The 20353-nt window shown below is 51.0% G+C and overlaps 8 protein-coding genes across 8 annotated transcripts; 3 read left to right on the plus strand and 5 right to left on the minus strand.

The window, feature by feature from the left end:
* Positions 1-1516: 1516 nt before the first annotated feature.
* N7474_005161 (putative amino acid permease family protein) lies at positions 1517-3194 on the plus strand (the record flags this gene model as incomplete). Its single annotated transcript, XM_057196576.1, has 2 exons — positions 1517-1679; positions 1741-3194. 2 exons carry the CDS (start codon positions 1517-1519, stop codon positions 3192-3194), a joined length of 1617 nt encoding a protein of 538 aa, XP_057053972.1.
* Positions 3195-4504: 1310 nt separating this feature from the next.
* N7474_005162 (S53 family peptidase) lies at positions 4505-6380 on the plus strand (the record flags this gene model as incomplete). The annotated part of the gene is made up of 3 exons (XM_057196577.1): positions 4505-4613; positions 4672-5633; positions 5688-6380. The coding sequence occupies 3 exons, from the start codon at positions 4505-4507 to the stop codon at positions 6378-6380; spliced, it is 1764 nt and encodes a 587-aa protein (XP_057053973.1).
* A 416-nt stretch (positions 6381-6796) lies between these two features.
* N7474_005163 (alpha-galactosidase D) lies at positions 6797-9019 on the minus strand (the record flags this gene model as incomplete). The annotated part of the gene is made up of 5 exons (XM_057196578.1): positions 6797-7532; positions 7588-8359; positions 8441-8497; positions 8565-8863; positions 8910-9019. The coding sequence occupies 5 exons, from the start codon at positions 9017-9019 to the stop codon at positions 6797-6799; spliced, it is 1974 nt and encodes a 657-aa protein (XP_057053974.1).
* Positions 9020-9423: 404 nt separating this feature from the next.
* Positions 9424-9897, minus strand: N7474_005164 (uncharacterized protein; the record flags this gene model as incomplete). Its single annotated transcript, XM_057196579.1, has 1 exon — positions 9424-9897. One exon carries the CDS (start codon positions 9895-9897, stop codon positions 9424-9426), a length of 474 nt encoding a protein of 157 aa, XP_057053975.1.
* A 521-nt stretch (positions 9898-10418) lies between these two features.
* On the minus strand, positions 10419-12573 carry N7474_005165 (uncharacterized protein; the record flags this gene model as incomplete). The annotated part of the gene is made up of 9 exons (XM_057196580.1): positions 10419-10763; positions 10820-10905; positions 10960-11249; positions 11298-11353; positions 11407-11802; positions 11860-11937; positions 11988-12260; positions 12323-12375; positions 12429-12573. 9 exons carry the CDS (start codon positions 12571-12573, stop codon positions 10419-10421), a joined length of 1722 nt encoding a protein of 573 aa, XP_057053976.1.
* Positions 12574-14697: 2124 nt separating this feature from the next.
* Positions 14698-16508, minus strand: phoD (phosphate:H+ symporter; the record flags this gene model as incomplete). Its single annotated transcript, XM_057196581.1, has 4 exons — positions 14698-15386; positions 15445-15831; positions 15884-15945; positions 15991-16508. The coding sequence occupies 4 exons, from the start codon at positions 16506-16508 to the stop codon at positions 14698-14700; spliced, it is 1656 nt and encodes a 551-aa protein (XP_057053977.1).
* Positions 16509-17446: 938 nt separating this feature from the next.
* Positions 17447-17821, plus strand: N7474_005167 (Con-6 family protein; the record flags this gene model as incomplete). The annotated part of the gene is made up of 3 exons (XM_057196582.1): positions 17447-17496; positions 17553-17678; positions 17725-17821. 3 exons carry the CDS (start codon positions 17447-17449, stop codon positions 17819-17821), a joined length of 273 nt encoding a protein of 90 aa, XP_057053978.1.
* A 195-nt stretch (positions 17822-18016) lies between these two features.
* N7474_005168 (SNG1 family protein) lies at positions 18017-19488 on the minus strand (the record flags this gene model as incomplete). The annotated part of the gene is made up of 3 exons (XM_057196583.1): positions 18017-18165; positions 18215-19303; positions 19368-19488. The coding sequence occupies 3 exons, from the start codon at positions 19486-19488 to the stop codon at positions 18017-18019; spliced, it is 1359 nt and encodes a 452-aa protein (XP_057053979.1).
* Between the last annotated feature and the right edge of the window lie 865 nt (positions 19489-20353).

Genomic DNA, 20353 nt, shown 5'->3' on the forward strand with positions numbered 1-20353 from the left:
TGAATATCCATATCTTTCCCCACGATTACTGATGCTCTGAGAAACCAATTGTCATAGAAATTCCCCGGTTTCAACAATCGCAAACCTAGCGTCTCAGTCTACTCTAATTGCAACAATTACCGACCCAAACCCACCTCCCGGCCCCGAGAAGGGAAGGAGAAGGAGACCTTTGGGCCGAGGCCCGGCGATACAGGCCAATGGCGATTCTACATCGGCGTTCACAGCTGGACAGAGAGATGTCTCATCCAAGCACATCCTTGTACGTAAACACCTTGTTCAGCTAAACTCCAACGACGCGACATCCGGTGTTCTCCATGTTCAAGCTGAACCCCGGAGCCCTTGTTCCCCAGCTGCTTCTAGCGGTACGGGGCTGCTGCCTGACCAGCTAGCGCCATCGTGTCGTGCTTCCCTTTTGTCTGATTATTCTGGGTCACTACTACGACACCACAGTAGTATGCGGGAGCCGAGGATTATCGCGATGCTCCAATTTTTCTGTCCACTCAAATGGCATTGCCCATTGGATTCCATTCGGGAGTGGGCATATAAAAAAATTCTCGGAAAATTGTGAAGCTCGCACATCACCACTATAGAGATAATCAGTTAGTATCTCGAGATTCGAGATATCGAAGCTTTCCGGCGGATTTGATGGCTATCACGTAGTGGCGGCTCTCGGGTGGCTTATCTCGTCGGATGTACTTGCCTAATCAGGACCAAATGGTCGCCACCGATCATCTCGAGGCTTTATGGAGATCGGAGGCTTACAGTAGCTTGTGGATGGCGCATGGAGTGCGCCGTGCCTGCATACCTGAGGCTTTGCTAGGCCTCTGGAACTGGTGGGAGAAAGAAAAGATGCACTTCGATGACTTGTCCATCTAGCAATGTCCATTGTCGGGAATTATAAAAGCCTTCCCTCCCGTTAGAAGCAGAAATCGCCGTCCGCCACACTCAATGAACTATTCTCTATGGACTGTGAAAACAGCCATTGATCGAGTCTCGCCTGGTCCTTTCTCCGGATCATACTAACTATAAACATCGCCCTTGTGGAGAAGACCATCCACAATCACAAGCGCGTGGCCCACTTCGAGGAAGTCCATCCGAGCAGCACAAAAAATCCCCGCAAAAAAATTCCCCCAAAATCGATTTCGCACTCATCGTTTCCATTATCAAGCGCACCCCAGCCTGTGACAAATTACCTTGATAGAACCCACAACTTCCGTTGTCTCCGTCGTGCCTGTCATTGGCCGCTCCATTTTCGACCCCAGCTTTATCTCTTTGCCCGGGTCTTTTTGGGCGAAATTAACTTTGCTTGACACGACGCCTCTGAGGGGGTGATCCTTGCTCGACTCGACACAGCGCGGAACGAAATCATGACCGCGAAGACTATATAGAATCCATCGTCTCGCTCCTCTGCCCCCTTTTTTCCCCAGGTTTATCTTCTGGCGGAAAATGGAAGTGAACCCCCTCCTGCTTGCCCGTTGAATTGCTCTTTAACGCTTCCGGCTGGAATAAAACTACAATGGATCTGGAGTCGAACCAACAGGCTGAGCCTATCAAGCCGGCGCTGTCGACTGACCAAGATGTGCAAGATGCGCTCGATCTTGCGGCGCTCGGCCACGACCAGGCCTTGACGCGGAAATTCGATATGTGGAGCATGTTGGCGCTCGCCTTCTGTGTGCTGGGTATGCTCCTGCTTGCCCGGAATAAATGGTCGTCGATTCCATACTAACCTGGTTTTCCTAGGCACCTATTCCACGTTCGCGCAGGATCTCAGCAGTGGCCTGACCAATGGTGCCTCTATCACGATTCTCTGGGGTCTGGTGCTGGTCACCGCCTGTAATCTCTGTGTCGCACTGTCGCTGGGCGAGTTGACCAGCAGTATGCCGACGGCTCTGGGTCAAGCCTACTGGGTATACCGGCTGTGGAGCACACCCCTTGGCCGATTTGCGTCATACATGTGTGCTTGGATCAACACCTTTGGCTGGTGGACGTTGTCGGCCTCCCAAATCGCCTTTATGTCTGAATTCATGTTGGGAATGAGAACCATGTTCGAGCCGGAATGGGACGGCGTCAACAAGGGGTGGCTCAATTTCGTGGTCTACATCGGTGTGACCCTGTTGTTGACTGTCATCAACGTTGTCGGATGTCGGAAAGACAAGGTGCTCCCGTGGATCAACAACTTTGTTGGCATCTGGTTCTCCGGTCTCTTCGTCGTCCTCTCTTTGGCGCTCCTGATCTCAGTTGGCGTGAAGCCTGACCTATCCTTCCAGCCTGCTAGTTTCGTGTTTGGAAACTGGATTAACAATACTGGCTGGAGCAACGGGGTCGTCTGGTTTACCGGCCTAGTACAGGCCGCGTACGGTCTGACCGCATTCGATTCGGTCATCCACATGGTCGAGGAGATCCCTGCTCCGCGTCGTAACGCCCCGCGCATCATCTGGATGGCGGTGCTCTTCGGTGCGGTGACTGGGTTCATCTTCATGGTAGTGTGCTTGTTCTGTATCCAGAACGTGAAGGCCGTCCTCAACGCAGACCTACCCTTCATCACGCTTATGCTCCAGACCATCGGTCTGAAGGGCGCCACTGTGCTGCTCTCCCTCTTCATCTGGAACGGAGTTGGTCAGGGTATCAGTATTCTGACAACCGGTTCTCGTTTGACCTGGGGATTTGCCCGTGACGGCGGCCTGCCCTGGAGCCGGTACTTCAGCCACGTCGACCCAGTCTGGCAAGTCCCTGCACGGTCATTGTGTCTACAGGGCTTCCTGATTGCCCTAGTCGGCGTCTTGTACCTCTTCGCCAACACTGTGCTCGAGGCCATTCTAAGTGTCAGCACCATCGCGCTGACTGTCTCCTACGGCATGCCCATTATGTCACTACTCATCGTTGGCCGTGACAAGCTCAAGCCAGGTCCATTCCACCTGGGCCGCTGGGGCCCGCTCTTGAACTGGGTCAGCATCATCTACTGCATCATCACGACCATCTTCTTCCTCTTCCCTGGCGCCCCTAACCCTTCACCGGCCGACATGAACTACGCAATTGCTGTGTTTGGAGTCATGCTCGTCATTGCCGTTGTCTTCTGGTTCATCCGGGGTAGTCGGACATACCTCCACACGGAGGACGCCATCGCCGATATTATCCAGGCGCAGCAGATGGAAGTTGCCACTGAGCCTGTGCAGCCACCTATTTCCAAGGAGTAGATGAGTGCGCTTGTGGTAGTGGAGATCATATTGGCACTGTATATCGATGTTGTACCTATGCGTGGGCTGCTCCCTGGCGTTGAATAATATTCTATAATTTCAAAACGGTGTAATGCCCGGGAAATGTGAATAGAATCGGAATTATTTTACAGTATATATTTTTCTGGGAACAGTAGTAGATGGGGACGTATACCTGTCAACCTACGGTCATGTAGTTTAATGCCTTAGTACTTTTCTTTGTCACTTGCAACGCTGTCTCCTGCCACGACCACACGACCTCTCTTGGTCACACCGTATCGGAATATTATGGAACTTCGGACTTGGCGTCCAACCGTGAAGAATGTATAATAATGCGGATGTCGTCACTATTCCGAAGCGAGGCTGGTGATGCCTGGCACCAATTCAATCCGACGACAGCTTAGGGTCGCGGATTCCGATCTGAGAACTTTGCGAAACGATGAATCTCTGGAATCTTATCGCGGACTCCGGGAATTCACCAAGTCCATGGTGGGGAAGACATTGGCTTATTGGCCGATAGATCTTCGCCAAGTTGATTGTCCGCTTGGCAAGGCACAGATGGTCGCATCCTGGATTCCATCGAATCCTTTCTCCCCGGGTGACTTTTGTTTCCTGAGTACTTGCAGCACAAACAGAACAAGCCGACTTCAGACTGCTGTGGAAGGTGTGGTTGTGCAGTTTGACTCTATGTTCTGCACGAGCTCCCGGCCCACGCTAACTGGTTGATTACTGATTCTATTTACGCGTCGCGCGGTTGCCAATCCCTTCCTGTCCCGGACTGCACGAGGGGAGTGTTCCCGCCGATCATCAGGGACGCTGCACCGTCATCTCCGGAGGACAGGGTAGCAATGTTTCAGCGCAGGCAGGGAGATGCTTCCATACCGATCACATCACAGGCTGCAACTCGGCGCCATCCCGTCCTGGTGCAACAATGCGCCCTCACGCGTTGTGTCTCCACGGCAGCCGACCAAACAAGGCATCCAATCCTTGTCCGAGAAGTTTGAGCTAGGGTTGGCCGACGGATATCCGCCCAATAGCCCAGCGGAGCAGTGCGACCGAGAGGAGACCCCTGGAGGTATACTCCAGTTTCCCAACGGGTGTTTGTTAGACTCTCTAGGCACCGCATTCCGTTGATGGTCCCTCATTCCCCTCTCCGATGCAACCATAAATAATAAATAATTCAAGTACCGGCTGTTGCCCCTCGTTCAGATGGTTTATTTCGTTCGTTATACTGTCTTTGTTTATCCCTCGCCGGTAATTCGATAGGAGTGTATTACCTACTCTCCTTGACCATGCTTGGATCTCTATTGAACCGTGGGGCCTTGTCCCTGACGGTTGTCTTGCTTCTGACATCCTCTGCCGTGGCGGATGTTTTTGAGAAGTTGACTCATGTGCCGCAGGGTGAGTTCGTGGAGAATTGTTCGAGTTGGGCCCGTACTGAGCAACTGATATTATATAGGATGGATTCACACCCGAAGCCCTCGCGGCAATCAACCCATTCGTCTGCAGATCGCCCTTGCGCAGAGCGATGTCGAGGGATTTGAGAAGGCCGTGATGGATATGTCGACCCCTGGCAACGCCAACTATGGCAACCACTTCCAGACCCACGAGGAGATGAAGCGCATGCTGCAGCCGAGTAGCGATGCTGTGGATTCAGTTCGTGCATGGTTAGAGGATGCCGGCATTACGCAGATCGAGCAGGACGCCGATTGGATCTCCTTTGAAACCACCGTAAACACAGCCAATGAGCTGCTGGATGCGAACTTCCAATACTATATGAACCGTGTGAAGCACGTTGAGCGTCTCCGCACTTTGGAATACTCGATTCCGGACTCTCTGACTTCCCATATCAATCTCGTGGCACCTACCACGCGTTTTGGTCAGCTGCATGCAGAGCGTTCTACTATGCACACCAAATCTAAGCGCCCGACGGAGTCGTTCCGGAAGGCTACTGCTGATGGAGACTGCAACAACTCTATTACTCCTCAGTGTCTTAAGCAGTTGTACAAAGTTGACGATTATGAGGCCGACACCGGCAGCGGCAGCAAAGTGGGCTTTGCCAGTTACCTTGAGCAGTACGCTCGTTTCTCAGACCTAGAGCTGTTCGAGAAGAACATTGCTCCCTATGCCAAGAATTCATTTTCGGTCGTTACTTATCATGGCGGCGAGAACAATCAGAGCTACCCCGGTGACGCTAGCGAGGCCAACCTGGACGCCCAGTATATCGTCGGCATGAGCTCTCCTATTCCAGTTACTGAGTTCAGCACTGGTGGCCGAGGGCCGCTTGTCCCAGACTCAGCGGAACCAAGCCAGAATAACGATCAGAATGAGCCGTACCTGGAATTCTTGCAGAATGTGCTTAAGATGGACAAGGATGATCTACCGCAGGTGATCTCCACCTCGTACGGGGAGGATGAACAAGTCAGAATCTCTTTGAAGCACTCTGTGGCAGTTACGGTCTGACAATCTTTCCAGAGCGTGCCCGAGAAGTACGCCCGCAGCGTGTGCAACCTGTTCACTCAGCTGGGCAGCCGTGGTGTCTCCGTCCTCTTCTCGTCTGGCGACTCGGGCGTTGGAGGAGATTGCGTAACCAACGACGGCTCCAACCGCACTCACTTCCTTCCCCAGTTCCCCGCGGCTTGTCCGTGGGTGACTTCGGTCGGTGCGACGACTCACATGTCGCCCGAAAGCGCCGTGTCTTTCTCGTCGGGTGGGTTCTCAGATGTGTGGGAGCGCCCTTCCTACCAGAACGACGCAGTCAGCGCCTACCTTGAGGTTCTGGGCGACCAGTATGCTGGTCTATTTAACCCCAAGGGCCGGGCCTTCCCCGACGTTGCTGCCCAGGGCGCAAACTTCGCCGTATATAGCGCTGGCTCTCTCGTCAGCCTGGAAGGTACCTCGTGCTCTTGTCCGACATTTGCTGGAGTTATTGCTCTGCTCAACGATGCCCGTCTGCGCGCGAACAAACCTGTTATGGGCTTCCTTAATCCCTGGATCTATGCCAACGGGGCCTCCGTTCTGAATGATATCACTACTGGCGGTAGCACTGGCTGCTCCCAAGGCCAGGGCATTAGTGCCAGCTGGAACGCTACTAAGGGCTGGGACCCTGTCACGGGTCTCGGCACTCCTAACTTTGCGGAAATGAAGAAGGTGGCTGTTGGCAACTAGATATTGCATTCTTGTTTATGTCGGTCTCCCATGAATTGGCAGGTTATTCCTGGAATAATAGGGTGTAGATGCTCTCAGGCAGGGTGCACATAGCTGCTACCAGAGTTTTTGCAAATGCATATAAATTGGTCAGTGATCGAGTTCTTTTTATACGCAATATGGACATGTTTGAGTTTATGTGTGCAGATAGGGGATATAAATCACAGGCAGAGAAGTCTTCCTCTCGCAAACGCGGATATTGTAAACATCCCAATTCTGAGAACCCTTTGATTAAATGGTCAGGAACTTAACTAGTTACACACATAAGTGCTGACCAAATGAGGCAGGTCACAGGGACATGAACTATAGAGATGAGTTACTCGAGCAAGCTGATTGAGAGTCATGGTATGGATGCTGTATGCTGTTTCCCAGCTAAATCAATCATACAAACGCAAGCCCACAAAATCGGCAGCCCAAGATGTAAACCCATCGATGATGCCCTCATTCCCAACAACCACTTCGTTATCCCCGTCCTTCCATCCATCAACCAAAAGACCCAGGGTTGCACTATCCCACCATCCCAGCCCAGGCCCAAAAAGTTCGCTGTGGCGTCCACTGAGAGGCACCTCAAGTCGAACAGGAGTTCCGTCATTGACAGACACAGTGATATTCCTCGAGTTCGAACCCCAACCCCATGAAGTGGAGAAGGCAATGTCATTGTTAATGTAATCCAGCTCAAGATACTTGGATGAAGTGCCAGAGTGCAGCACATTAGCTGGAATGATGGCTCGTGCGGTATTGGTGGCATTGATATAGCCGATCTTTGAGCCAACAGGGTGGCAGAATCCCGCGCCGCACTTTTCGAGCTCTGCAGAGCCGGAGAGAGAAAATGCAGTACAAGGATAGTACTTGCCCTGTGGGGAGGTTATTTGAATAGAATCGATGGGCTCGAGAGAATCGATTGAGATCTGGTTCGTAGATCCGGCTGTCAAGGAAATGGTTGACGAAACGCTGCGCTTGGACGCTGGCACATTAACCTGTTTCCTCTGCGAGCTTGAAGAGCTTTGCAGAATAACTTTGGTTGAAGTTCCAGTAGATTTGGATAAAGAAATAGTGATGGTATAGTTGCTGCTTGTGGTGTTTGCATACACATTCTTGAAAGTTGTAGTGTGGCTGGAGATAGTCAGCAAGAATCGCCGACTGTCAATAGGGATCATGGACTACTTACCCTTTTGAAGTGGCAAAGAGGCTGCTTGGATAAAGCCCTGCCTCTGTAGCATCTTCCAGCTCCAACAACATAACACCATGAGCATCCACAGTAGCCGAATAAGTTGTGCGGACATTACTCAACGTTTCGTTCGCCCATATATTCTTGACTATCTTTGCATGCTGCAGCCCAATATCGGGTAGATTCAATGACAATTCCCTAGGTTCATTGGCCCAGTTAATCAATGCAGCCACCGTCCGGCCCTCGGATAATGGTCCACTCCAAACCTCGTATCCAGCCTCGGACCAGCGTCGACGGAGGTTCGCACTCTGCGCCAGAGAATCCTGATTAAAGCTGATAACATCCTTGTTCGATAAGACCTCCAAGGAGGCATCGCTGATAGCAGTCAAATCATCTTTCAGAGCCGCACCGATAGTAAGCGGGCTCTTCAGAATAGCCCACATCGAGAAATGAGTCTGCTCTTCTGGAGTTGTAAAGACATCATTTCCAACCTCAAGCATGTCCAGGTCAGGCCATTGCCCTGGTCCTGCAAATGAAGTCGACGGGACGGCTTGATTAAGGATCCGGAAGATGGTCCTCCAGTCTGGAATGATGTCGTTACTGATACGCCATGTATTGCCCAGGGTTGGAGCCCAAAGTGCAGGGAAGTCGACACCCCAGTCACAAATTTGGAACAACATGGAGCGATTCTGAGCTGCCAGTGCTTTGGTCATGTTGGCATATCGGAATCTCGGCGATGTGCTAGGGGTGTAATCCGCATCGGGGTATCCAGCTGCGGCGTCGGAGTAGCAATTATCATCTGGTGGAGCATAAGTAAGATAAATAAAGGAACTGGATTGAAGGATAATCCTACACTTGAGGGAATCGACTTGCCAAGAAGCAAACGTCGCTGCATCATGTGGTTCATGGTCTGCAGCAGGTTTTATATTAGCAAGAACACTTTCTAATTTATTTCAAGCATATACAGCATCACTCACACAAACTTCCAGCCTGTGGAATAGTGGTCTGACAAGATCTAATTCCGGCATCCTCGTACACTCCGAAAAAAAGACCTAAACTGTGAATGAATTGCCCCAGTGCAGGAAATCCGCTAGGAAACAACGTATGGTTCCAAGTCAAAGAGCCATCAGATGTTCGGTCCAGTACTGTCCAGCCACAATCGGTAGTGACATAGCGATAGCCGAGTGGAGCAAGTCCCAGATCCACTAGTGCTTTCGCATTGGAGTGAACTATACTCTCGTTCGGGGAGCACGAGTAGTGGTTATATGTATTCCACCTAGAGAATTTAGCACGAACTCCAGGCTAAGAATAAATGTGTTTACCCCATGGGAGGTGTCTTTGCAACACCGTTGTCGATTCGAGGACTCAGCGTGGAAGCTGAGCTGATGGGCAGCTGCAGCCCAGCCAACAAAAGGAGGGAAATCAGTAGCATTGTGATGATTTGTACCCATTGTAGCAAGTAGACGTTATCTGGTGCTCAAAAGTATGTATTTATAGCTGGTTCTCTCCGCTGGAGCAAAGTCGCGGGGTCGAGCTTGAATGTGGAGATGACGGAAAATTTCCTAAAAGGGAATTGTCCAAACAGGATGATGTAATCCCTGACTTGCATCGCAAGCAAATAGTCATAAAATAAAGCACAACCGTATTACGTGTTTTCTCCAAAGCTACTAATACAGAACAAAAAACATCACCTCAGAAAAATGCAACTCCAGTAGATACTTTCATCCTCCATTCAAGAGATAAAACAGTGATAAGAAAATCAAAGCGCCGATACTCTCTCATCACAGTCCCGATCACGTTACTAGGTCATTAAAGTCCCACCTTGACATTTCTGACTTAGGCAACAAGACCCATCAGGGCAGAGCAGAAGACCAGCGCAACGACGCCCAGACCAGTCTTGGAAACAGGCTGGTTGACAAAAGCTGCATTCTTGGTATGAGACGTAGAGGAGCCACTATGGGTTTTGGTGGTACTGGTGGCAGAAGTATTGCTTACGCCGGCGCCGGTAGCGGTGGCAGTCGCATTGACAGTGTTGCAGAATATGTCGTGATAGTTGTCGCTCTTGGTCTGCAGGCAGGAGCGGAGCACGCCAATGTCTTGGCCCTCGGCGAGACAGTAGATTCCGCAGTCGTTGGCGTACTTGTGGGGCGTGGCTTGACCGCAGCAGTCGTTGAAGACGTATGTGATGTTGCCAGTGATGCGCGACGCACAGGCCGGATCGCTGCTAGGGAGATTCCAACCGTTTGCGACGCCGCAGTTGGCGGCGGTCGAAGATGGAGCATAGGCGATCGAAGTAGTAGGGGCGGCCATTTTGAACAGGGTGCTGTATGTAGTTAATGGTGGAGCTTGGAAGTATGCGGCAACATCAAAAGTTGGAGATGAAGGAGGTGACGAGGAATGAAGTGCGTATGACGGTGACGGAACGGTGACGATTGAAGTAGATGCAAAGAAAGGAGACAAGGCGACCAGGTTGAGTCCAATTCTTAATTATCTATCACCCCAGGCTCATCTCAGGTAAGGCAATGGCCTGTGACTGGTGCTCGGATCTCTCGCCCGATGAAATTTAACTAGTGCTCCACTGTTCAGCTATACAAGACAACCCCCACTACTATATCGCGCAATTTTACCTATATGTTTGATCAGAATCATGGTGGGGAATATGTGGTGGTATTCAATCATTCATTTTTGACCTAAACATAGAAAGAACAAACCAAGCACAGATTGTTACAAGTCCAGGCCCCAATGGGTAAGGCGAACACGATATAGTATCTAGAGGATATCGATTATATCGCAGCCAGAGTATCAAACACCCGCTGTGTCATGAGAAAGCTTCAAAGCTCGGTCTTGGGCTCCGTCACATCTTTATTGATCTCCTCCCTGTGGGCAGCGGTCTCGGCCTCAACGAGCTTTTCGTCGGAAGCGTGCTCGACACCCAGCAGAGAAAGCAGGCCAATCTCACTTTCGATGCGTGCCTTGCGGATTGCATCTTCCTGGGCAATACCAGTGCTTCCGAAAAGCTCGTCCATCTCCTCCAGGGTACGGCCCTTGGTTTCGGGAACCAGGAAATACACGTAGATGATGCCGATGGTGGTGATACAGCCGAAGAAAATAAACGCGCCAATCGGGCTCGTCTTGACAAACGGCGAAGTGGATAGGCCGACGGCGAAGTTGTTGAGCTGTATTAAAGTTTATGAGCAAAAATCCTTCGGTATGCAACATAGAGGATACTCACCCAGTTGCTGCTGCCACCAAGACTGACACCCTTAGCACGCATGGAGAGAGGGAAAACTTCGGAAACGACAATCCATGCCACGGGGCCTGAGAAAAATGGTCAGCGGTGTACAGTTACCTTGATTAGAATATGCCACTCACCCCATGAATAGGCAAAGTTGATCACGAAGATCCACACAAACACGATACCAGCCCAGCCGGCCGCACGGTGCTCGTCGAATTTGTGGTTAAAGCCACCCAGGATACCAGCAACAATAAAATGGCACGAGGCCATACCAATGGCTCCGGCAATCAGAATCTTCTTGCGGCCAATCCTATCGACCCACAGCACGGCTGGAAGGGTGAAAACGAACTCGAAAATACCGACAACACCAGTCGCCAACAGGGTAATAGTGTTGCCCGGCAGGTGCATGTTCTTGAAGATGAACGGCCTTTAAGTAATCAGTATATAATCCGGAGGTCTTGGTGTCCGTACTCACGCATAGTAGTTGATTGCGTTGATTCCATTCCACTGCTGGAAAGTCATAACCAGACACTGGGAGATGGTCAGCAAATGTCCAGTGCCTTAATCCTTTCAAGCAGACATACCGCAACGGCAGTTCTCTTGAACAGAGAAGGGTTGGTGATGAGTGAGAGATAATCGGAGGCGCCGATCTTGAATCGGCTGGAAAACGAGCCGTCCTGCCAATCAGGGTATTTCTTCGCGGAAGTTTCCTTCTCAAACAGGTAAAGACTCTTGATTTCCAGGAACTCGATGCGGACCAGAAGATCATCGGTGGACGCGCTGCGGAGGCGAGCCAGGGTTTTCAGGCACTCCTCCTCGCGGCCAGTGTTCATCAAATGGCGCGGAGATTGAGGCATAAAGAGTACAATGCCCACCGCCAGCACGATAGCAGGCAAGAGTTGAATGCAGACAGGAATGAGCCACGCAGCGTTTGACTGGGTGGCGCCCGTGCCGCCGATGTAGTTTGTTCCATAACCAATCTAACACAGACCGTTAGATGAAGCTTGAGATTAAGCGTCGGGATTGCCAATTCTTACCCAGAAGCTGATCATGATTCCAAAAGTGATAGCAAGCTGTTGCACAGCGACCAGCGAGCCACGGATCTCTGGAGGTGCCTTATAAACCAATCAGTTGTAGCTCTATACATTTCTCGAGTACAACTCACCAGCTCGGCATTATACAGTGGAACGACCATACTCAAACTTCCAACCCCCAGACCGGTGACGAATCGACCTGCGAAGACGTAATTGGCATTCTGGGTGCAAGCCTGGACAATGACACCAATGCAGAAAACCACCGACGCAACCACGACCGTCAGCCGACGACCCAGCGCATCAGCCAAGTATCCGTTGAACAGCGTTCCCACCCAGGCGCCCAGTTCGAGGATAGAAGTCAAAAGACCCTGCTTAACGCCCGTTTCCGCGGCGAATTGTTGGGTCTGCGTCACGCACGATTGTCAGCATTGAAGCCCCAGGTCTTTCCAAACGGTCTGGTACTCACAGCATCGCTAAAAGAGTGCATCGTCAAGATCTGGGAGAACATTCCCTGGTTATCTGCCAGTTGTTGTCAGCGCATGTAGTGGATTTTCTTTTATTTGCTCACTTACATCCGTACACCAGACCACCCAGCGAGGCGAACAATCCGATGGCAGAGGTCTTCTTGTTACTGAGCAGACCCTGGATACCACCCTTGCCGGCCAACTCAGCACGCTTGGCCGAGATGGCCGTCTCTCCGCCAACATGAGGCCCCATGATTGATCACGGGCGGCACACACACGAGGAGAGAATGAAGACCCACGACGGAGATAGTGTGGGGAGAATAATAAGATGGAGATTGAATGGGTAAGGGAAAGATGAATGAGACGGGATTTAAATAAAGCTACCAACCGGTCTCGATCTCAACCGGGATCGGCAGGTCTATTTATTTACCTGGGCTGCCATGGAGAACGGGGTCACTGGATAAAGTCTTCCGGGGACTTTATCCCTCCCCGTGGGGGGCCTGTTGATGGCATCCCCCCGGTTTCCCGTGCGTACCAAGTTTCGTCCTTTGAACCACCAAGCTTCAACAAAGCGTGTCGCTTGTGTCCGCTTATCCACCGTAGACAAAACCCCACCACGTTCGGTGATACATCGGGTTCGGGCGCTAGACCATGGCCGGACTCTATAGCGTCACCGGTACGGGTGTATCACTGGCTGTTGGACATTTGGAGGACCGTGGTTTGTGGGTCGTGCATGGATGTGGACGCGTTTGAAGTTGAGCAGAATTTATCCGCGTTGGTTATTCAGATGCAAAACCATGGATAGCTTAACTCGGATGGTGCCAACGAGCTTTGGACGTGCCTGCCATCTTCCTACCCAGGACTCGAATCAAGCCTCTTCCTGGTGCTTGTCATCCATGGATCCCGAAGTGGCTTAAGTCGTGGTCGGTCTCAGCCGCAGGCCGAAGGCGAATTTCTTGAAATGGGGCAGAAAGATGACTCGACTCCTTCATCATTGGTTGTACACGGCGACTCGGATCCACTCGGCCTCCGGATGGAGAAAATGGGATAGACAAACCTGGTTCTCCATACTTGGAGCTGCCTTGCAACGCCGGATGAATTGGCCCTGATTTAGCCTGTTCACATTCACTCCCTCTGCATACGCCACCCAACGCCCCTCCCGTGCACCAGTCCAGCCTAACAAACCTACGCATCGGCATCGGTCGGAACACCGGGCTTGCCGGCAACGCTACATTTCCGGGCTAAGTACAGCTGGCAAATGAAAACCAAACTACGTATGTGCGATGGTTCCGGGTAAAGCAGATACTGTGCAACCAACCTATTTTCCCGAAATACGGGGTTTTATCCTATTATGTAATGTTATCCCATCCCCTGAAAATAACCCTCCCCCCCGGTGTTTTCCGGGGATGTCTCGGCGTCTGGCCAGTCATTCATTGGGAGCACCTGGAGACATGTTGTAGCAGCGTTGGGGACTCCCTGCCGCTTTTGGACTTCAGTTGGCCGAGGCCGATAACTGGCCGCCAAGCCCGTTCCTTTTACCGTGCAAGGATATGCCGGCCTCATCCCGAGTTGATCGGGATACTTGTGAAAAATTTATCGGTTTCAATGATTCCATGGGTAGCGCGATTAAAAGTGAACCAGGTGTTGTCCATAGATCAAATTACGACGTTTCTCTTCTGTGAACAACCCCTACTTCTAGACATCGAGTCGCACCCCTTACTAGATAATTACTATGTAAAAGTGAGCCGAGTCGCTGATGTGAGTGGCGCGCTAACAGTCCGCCACACAAAGCCTAAATTAATCCCGGCAAAATATTCTTCAACACCAGACCATTATTTCCAAGAATTAGAAAACTCTGGAAGAATTAGAAAACTTTGGAAGAAATTGAACACTTGTGTACTTCCGCACAGGAAACCGAGGATAGTCGATGACGAGGAGTATCCAGGTAAAAGCGACATTCGGCGTGGCCACTTCCAACCCTAATCAAATTCCAGCAGCAATGCCTCAAATGCGCCTCTCTTCACTGCGTCGCCAAGATCTACAGATAGTGTGGTAGCGATGCAGATACCAGATTGAACAGAAGCAGAAGTTCGTCACAGCTCCAGAATGATGGGCTTCTTGGTGTCAGCGGTACAACCTGAGAATATCCCGACATCTACATCAGACACAGGTAGCCGTCTTCTACAAACTACAATAGGAGCAACTTAGCAAAGCTAGATCTATTGTAGCAATTCCAAAACCCCTTCTCATAGAACACAGTACAGGCAAAAGAAAATCCGAGCCGCATGAAATAATGCCACCACGCCTCCGTGACAGTTCGATAGAAATAAAGAAAGAAGCAAAAAGACCTGCATGTCGACACGACCTCATCACACTTTCAGCTAGACAGAAGACGGTCAGCGGTAGTCTTCACACCTTGGGAGTCACCAGGTTTGGATTCGTCCTGAGCAACCCCGTTGTAAGGGCTCTGGAGAGATTCGCCAGCGAGAGTTTCAAGAGTCTGACGCTTCGTTTCAGGAACCAGGAGCGAAGTGAAGCAACCACAGAGCATGAAGAGGGCAAATATCTGCATCACATGGTTCAGCCAGGGAGTGTCGCCCGCGTGCTTGGCTCCGCGAGTCACCAAAGGACCGAAGACACACTGCGCAATGATGGCACCGATCTTGCCCAATGCCGCGCTAATGCCATGTGAGGTGGAGCGGTAACGAGTCGGGAAGCACTCGCCAGGGACAATGAACGTAGTGGCGTTGGGACCGAAGTTGAAGAAAAACTGGGCAAGGACGTAGAGTGCCAGCAGACCATTGTTCGAGTGCTTAAGAGGCTCGTAGGCAAAGCCGATGATCACAAAGAGGATGGTCAGAATGATGAACCCAACCAGCTGAATAGGCTTGCGGCCCAGATGGTCAACGGTAGCAACGGTCATCCAGTATCCAGGAATGGCCCCAGCACAGATAAGAATGAGATTGCCGACAGCGTTCTTGTAGAAAACCTCGTAGATATTTTTGCCTCCAGTCCAACCAATGCTGCTCAGGATGATCGAGTTGTTTAGACCGAGACCGTAGAAAGCTAGGAGAAAGCCAGTAGGTGTTCGGATTGGTGAAGTAAAGAAGCAGTTGTTGCCTACCAACATCAAGGAAGAACCACGAGCCGGCAGTGCCCAGCAGAACCTTGCCATTCTTCCACTGACCGTAGTGATTCCAGAAGTCGGACCAGCTGGCATTCGGGGGGATGAACTCAATGCTGTCGTTGTGGAGGATAGTGACTCGCTGAGTTTCATGAGGATGTCCCTCAGCCTTGCCCATGATGTAGGCACGGATGTCCTTGTCAGCGTTGACAATATCACGCTCGACATCGAAGGTGTACCGGGGAGTCTCAGGGATAGTCAGGCGATAGTAGAGTGCAAGACAAGCTGGAACTGCACCAAAGCCGATGATCACTCGCCACATCTTGTCCACAGCTAGCTGACAAGCACCAGTGCAATGATCAACATCCTTGGCTGTCTCAAGAGACTCTTTGAAGCCAGCAGTGACAATCAAAAGCGATAATGGCAGCAGCAAACTGACCAAAGCCCTGCATTGCGAAGACAGCTCCCATCATGGCACCACGCCATTTAGTGGTAGCAAACCTAACCTGTTTAGTAGGGATTGTATCTTTTGATTCAGGTACTTACTCCGAGGTAATGATTGATGAAAGAGGATAGTCACCACCGATGCCAATGCCCATGATAATGCGCCAGAAGACGAGCAGGCCAGTGATCGACACAGCGCGGGAGCTCGAAGAAAGGGCCTGGGCGAGGGTAGCGAGGATAATGATCATAAGCTCGATGCCATACATGCGCTTCCGACCGATTCGATCCGCCATCCAGCCAAAGAAGAGCTGGCCGATGACCGTGCCGCCCGAAGTAGCAACCTTGATGGCAGTGTCCGAGCTGGAGGGGATCTTGCCAGGGCCCGATGCAGCGCCCTGCCAGAAGACAACACCCAGCATGTTCACAGCCAGGTTGATGGCAAAGATGTCGTACGAATCGGTGAAAAAACCAACACCAGCAACAACCACGGCCCGGACGTGACGCCAGCCAAAGCTGGCATTGTCGATCTGGGCCAGAGCCTGGCGGCGGCGCTCGTACGGGTCAGTGATGGCCGATATATCGTCACTGTTGCCCGCAAACAAACCGCCATTGCTGACCATCTTGAGTTGTTTGATTGTTCAGTGGAGTTGATGTGAACGTGGGTGATGGGAGTGTATGGGGAAGTGCAAGGAGGACGGTCAGGTGGTGAGCGGTAGAAGAGAGAAGAGGTGGGAAGAAGAAAGAAGAGGAGGAGGACAAGACAGGGAGAAGCTCTAGTCATCTGGAGAGTATTCGGGTTCCTGCCTGCCGGAAATACACTGGATGAAGGTTACACAGACTCTAGTCTTGCAAAGGTACATGATGTATCTGCAGCTATAGTATGATTGATGATGTACCTGTCAAGCTATCATTCTGCAATAACCTTAAAAACATCTACATCTGGAACTAACCAATCAAAGGGTCAGAATAGGGGCACGCCCCCCTGCTTGCCCCAGCTGTGCCTGTGATATAAGCCATGGGACTGCCTGCCTGATTGGGAAGCATGACAGATCCAGGCACGTGCGAGGCTACGGGATTTACGTCCGCCGTGGAGAAAGCAGACCTCGAGACTGCCAGCCACAGTGTCATGGAGATATCATTAGGCAAATTCGGAGGAGAGATCCGGTGGAGGCAAGGATGGTTTGCAGACAGTCCACTACTATGAAAATAATATACTCCTAGGTAGTAAAAGGACGATGTTAGAGTCATTAGATTCAGTCCTAGTCTCGTGTAAAGTTGTAACTCAATACTGACTCCATTCAATTTGAATAGCAAAGTGCCAATTCAACTAACACGTTACATATGTAGTCTATGAGTGTTCTACTCAATTGCGGCAGTATACTGGTCGATGTCATGGAGACATCACGACGCCACGCCTTGGCCACAAGTGGCGCGCCAGAAACCTACTTATAGATCATGTAAACTTCGCTCAACGGCACCGAACAACGATATTATTGTTACACATCGCTTGTGAATACTACCCAGTCTTTCCACGAAAGTCCAATCCAAAATATCCGCCATGGGTCGTGCGAACGGAAACGCTGACAACAAGCTCCGCGGCTACAAGGCGTATGTTTTGTCTCGACCTACTCCACAAATCCGGATTTCTAACCATGTCCTTCCAGCGCTATCTCCAACCCAAGAGTCTCGGAACCGGCTAAGTCTCACGCAAGAGAGGAACTCGATCGGTACCAGGGTACCCAGAGTGATGATGATCGACTTGAGGGCAACGTCAAGCGCGGTCTGAAGGCGTAAGTTCTGTCGATATGATACAACATTCAAGGCTGACTGGCATAGTGCCATGCACAACCCCAACAACACTGATGTGGGTAGGCAGCAGGCGCGCGACAAGCTGGAGGCAATGGGTGAACACCCGGAACAGCCAGCGGATTAAGGAAGAGTTTTGTATGTATTATGTGATTAGGTTTGAACACATGTACATGTGGATCGTTCTGTGCTTTTGTAGATCAGGTATATGTATCTATGTTGAAGTAAGGTCAATAGGTGGTGGTTTGGCAGGTGCTAATAATCGCAGCCGTCTATAGTTATATACTGTACAAGGTAGAACAAACGGAGCCCTGGTTCATATTTACAGCCCCCGCTTCATCTTCCAACGCATGATGAAGGTCGCAAAGGGGAAAAAGGCGAGCGAGACGCCGATCCACACAAACAGGACCCCAAAGTCGAGTCCAATACGGGAGTGCGTGTCGAACAGGATCGTACGAATAGCCTCAATAACTGGATATAGTTAGATTTGATTACCAGGTAAACGGAAAAGAAAACTTACTCCGATGCAATGGCCATGCGTAGCCCCACCGAAAGAATCCAGCTGACAGTTCAATGGGATAAAATCCAGTGGCCACATTGGTGATGACCCAGAAAATCAAGAAGAAGGAGCTCCATGGGGAACCCATGATCATGGCCATATTCTCACAGGGGAAGCCCAAAGCGGCCATTCCGACCCAGTTCAACATCCAATACACAACGAAAGATCCGCGGCCATAGGCATTGGGGTTGGTGGCCGACTGGGTATCCGGAGCCGACGGGTTGTTGAAGGGGATCTGGAAGCCCAATGAGACGAAGGAGTAGAACAATGACAGGAAGAAGTATGCGAGGATCGCAGAGCAAATGCGCCAGATGATCCAATGTGTCACCTTCAGTGGTGGATGGCCCTCGGGTTTCATGAAAAGCGTGTGGATGGGCATCAAGAACGGAAAATTGAAGAATGAGATAATGATCAGGTAGATCAGGCCAATGGTCACAGACGGCACCGCGACGAACGGCACAAAAGGGCGCAGATCGATGTTCGTGAACCCGATTCCCGGGTTGACGGCCTGTGGAGGTACCTTGGATAGGCTCGTGGACGACTGTTGTGATACTAGCTCTCGGGCCCACCGCGGGCCGAACTCTTGCAGAATTGCACTTTGCAGAGTGGAGATTTGCGGCTGGATATAGGTCGGATAGGAGTTTTGGTCGCGTGCCGAGAGGATCACGATTTGGATCGCGCCCGTTGGATCATAGGTGGCGTTGCCGCTAGCCACCGCAGCGCGCAGCAGACTGGTAGCATTGGGGTTGACGATGATGGCTGCGTAGGCGTGTTCGTCATAGACGCTCTGGCGCACGGCCCAAGGGTCATGGCCGAAGTCGGCGGGCGATTTAATGATGTACCCGAGAGAACGAATATTCGATTGCAGAGTTTGCCGGGTCACATCGGTGACGACAGGGCCGACGATGGCGTCGTTGGTGACATAGGGGTCTATCTGGCCGTCGAAGTCGACAACCCAGACCTTGAGCGCCCTAAATCTGTCTTCGACGCGATATTGCGATCCCCAGAACAGGGAGAGGACAGTGAGGACGAAGACACAAAGAATCAAAACTAGGACGTCATTTTTTCTTTTCAGCTAGCCCCTTGCTTCATCCCTAGGTACTTCCTCACTCACCGGTACGGCTCCATTGCACAAACACACGCCGCCGGACCTCCTTCAGCGCCGGATCAAAGAATGAGACGGGCGCGGGAGGCTGGGGGCTTCCTTCAAGCTTTTCAACTTTCTGAGCCTGCATGGTGGCGGACTGATAATATAATATGCCAAGATCATGTGAAGCGCGCAAGTCATTTATAGTGGTACCGCATTGCTTGGATGCATCCGGGCGAAGGCCGGTCTATTCCCAATGGGGAAAAGAGAAGGTTGGCATTTTGCTGCTTCCGGAATCTCGATACCAGCAAAAATTTGGTCCAAGCAAAGAAGCAAAGGCTAGTGACTTCCAGGTCAACTGATTGCCGGTATTTCCGACCGATCAAATAAGATCGGTCGTGGCGTGTCGTGTAAATCCGGATGTGAAATATATACTCGTCATCACTATGCACAAGGCCCTGACTGATCAAGGTAAGCAGATTGTCCTATCTGGAAATATCCCCCATTGGCCTGCTTGAGGATAAGATCATATGTACTTCTAATATGCAAGATATATCGCAGGACTGTATATCTATTTTCCTTGTAAGTCTTGTAGTAGGGCTTCGTGTTCTGAGCCCCCGCGTCAACCCCTTGCCTTACTCTTAAACCATGTTTCTGGTTGCAGGAGTCTATTTTCACCTGCCAGGGACACATCAAACCGGGAGACAACCACGCGTAATGATAAGCCCAATATTATTGCGCAATCTGCACCATGACGGACTGGATACGCGTTGAATAATTCAAAATGGGGATGGTTGCCATGATATCTGCCAGGCGGTATTTTGCACCGGGCAACGCACAGACGATGTCAAACGAAGTACTGACTCCTACTTGTAGCATATCCAGGTCATCCAAAAACCAAAAGCATCAATTCATTTCGCGAACTCTAGGGGTATCAGTTTCTAACATCGTATAATGGTCCGTCGAAGGATCACAGTCACCTAGCGAGCGGAATCGAACCAGCTGTGACTATA

Source organism: Penicillium riverlandense (assembly GCF_028828495.1).
Source record: "Penicillium riverlandense strain IBT 135883 chromosome Unknown utg000003l_segment0_segment0, whole genome shotgun sequence".
Classification (NCBI taxonomy): Eukaryota; Fungi; Ascomycota; class Eurotiomycetes; order Eurotiales; family Aspergillaceae; genus Penicillium; species Penicillium riverlandense.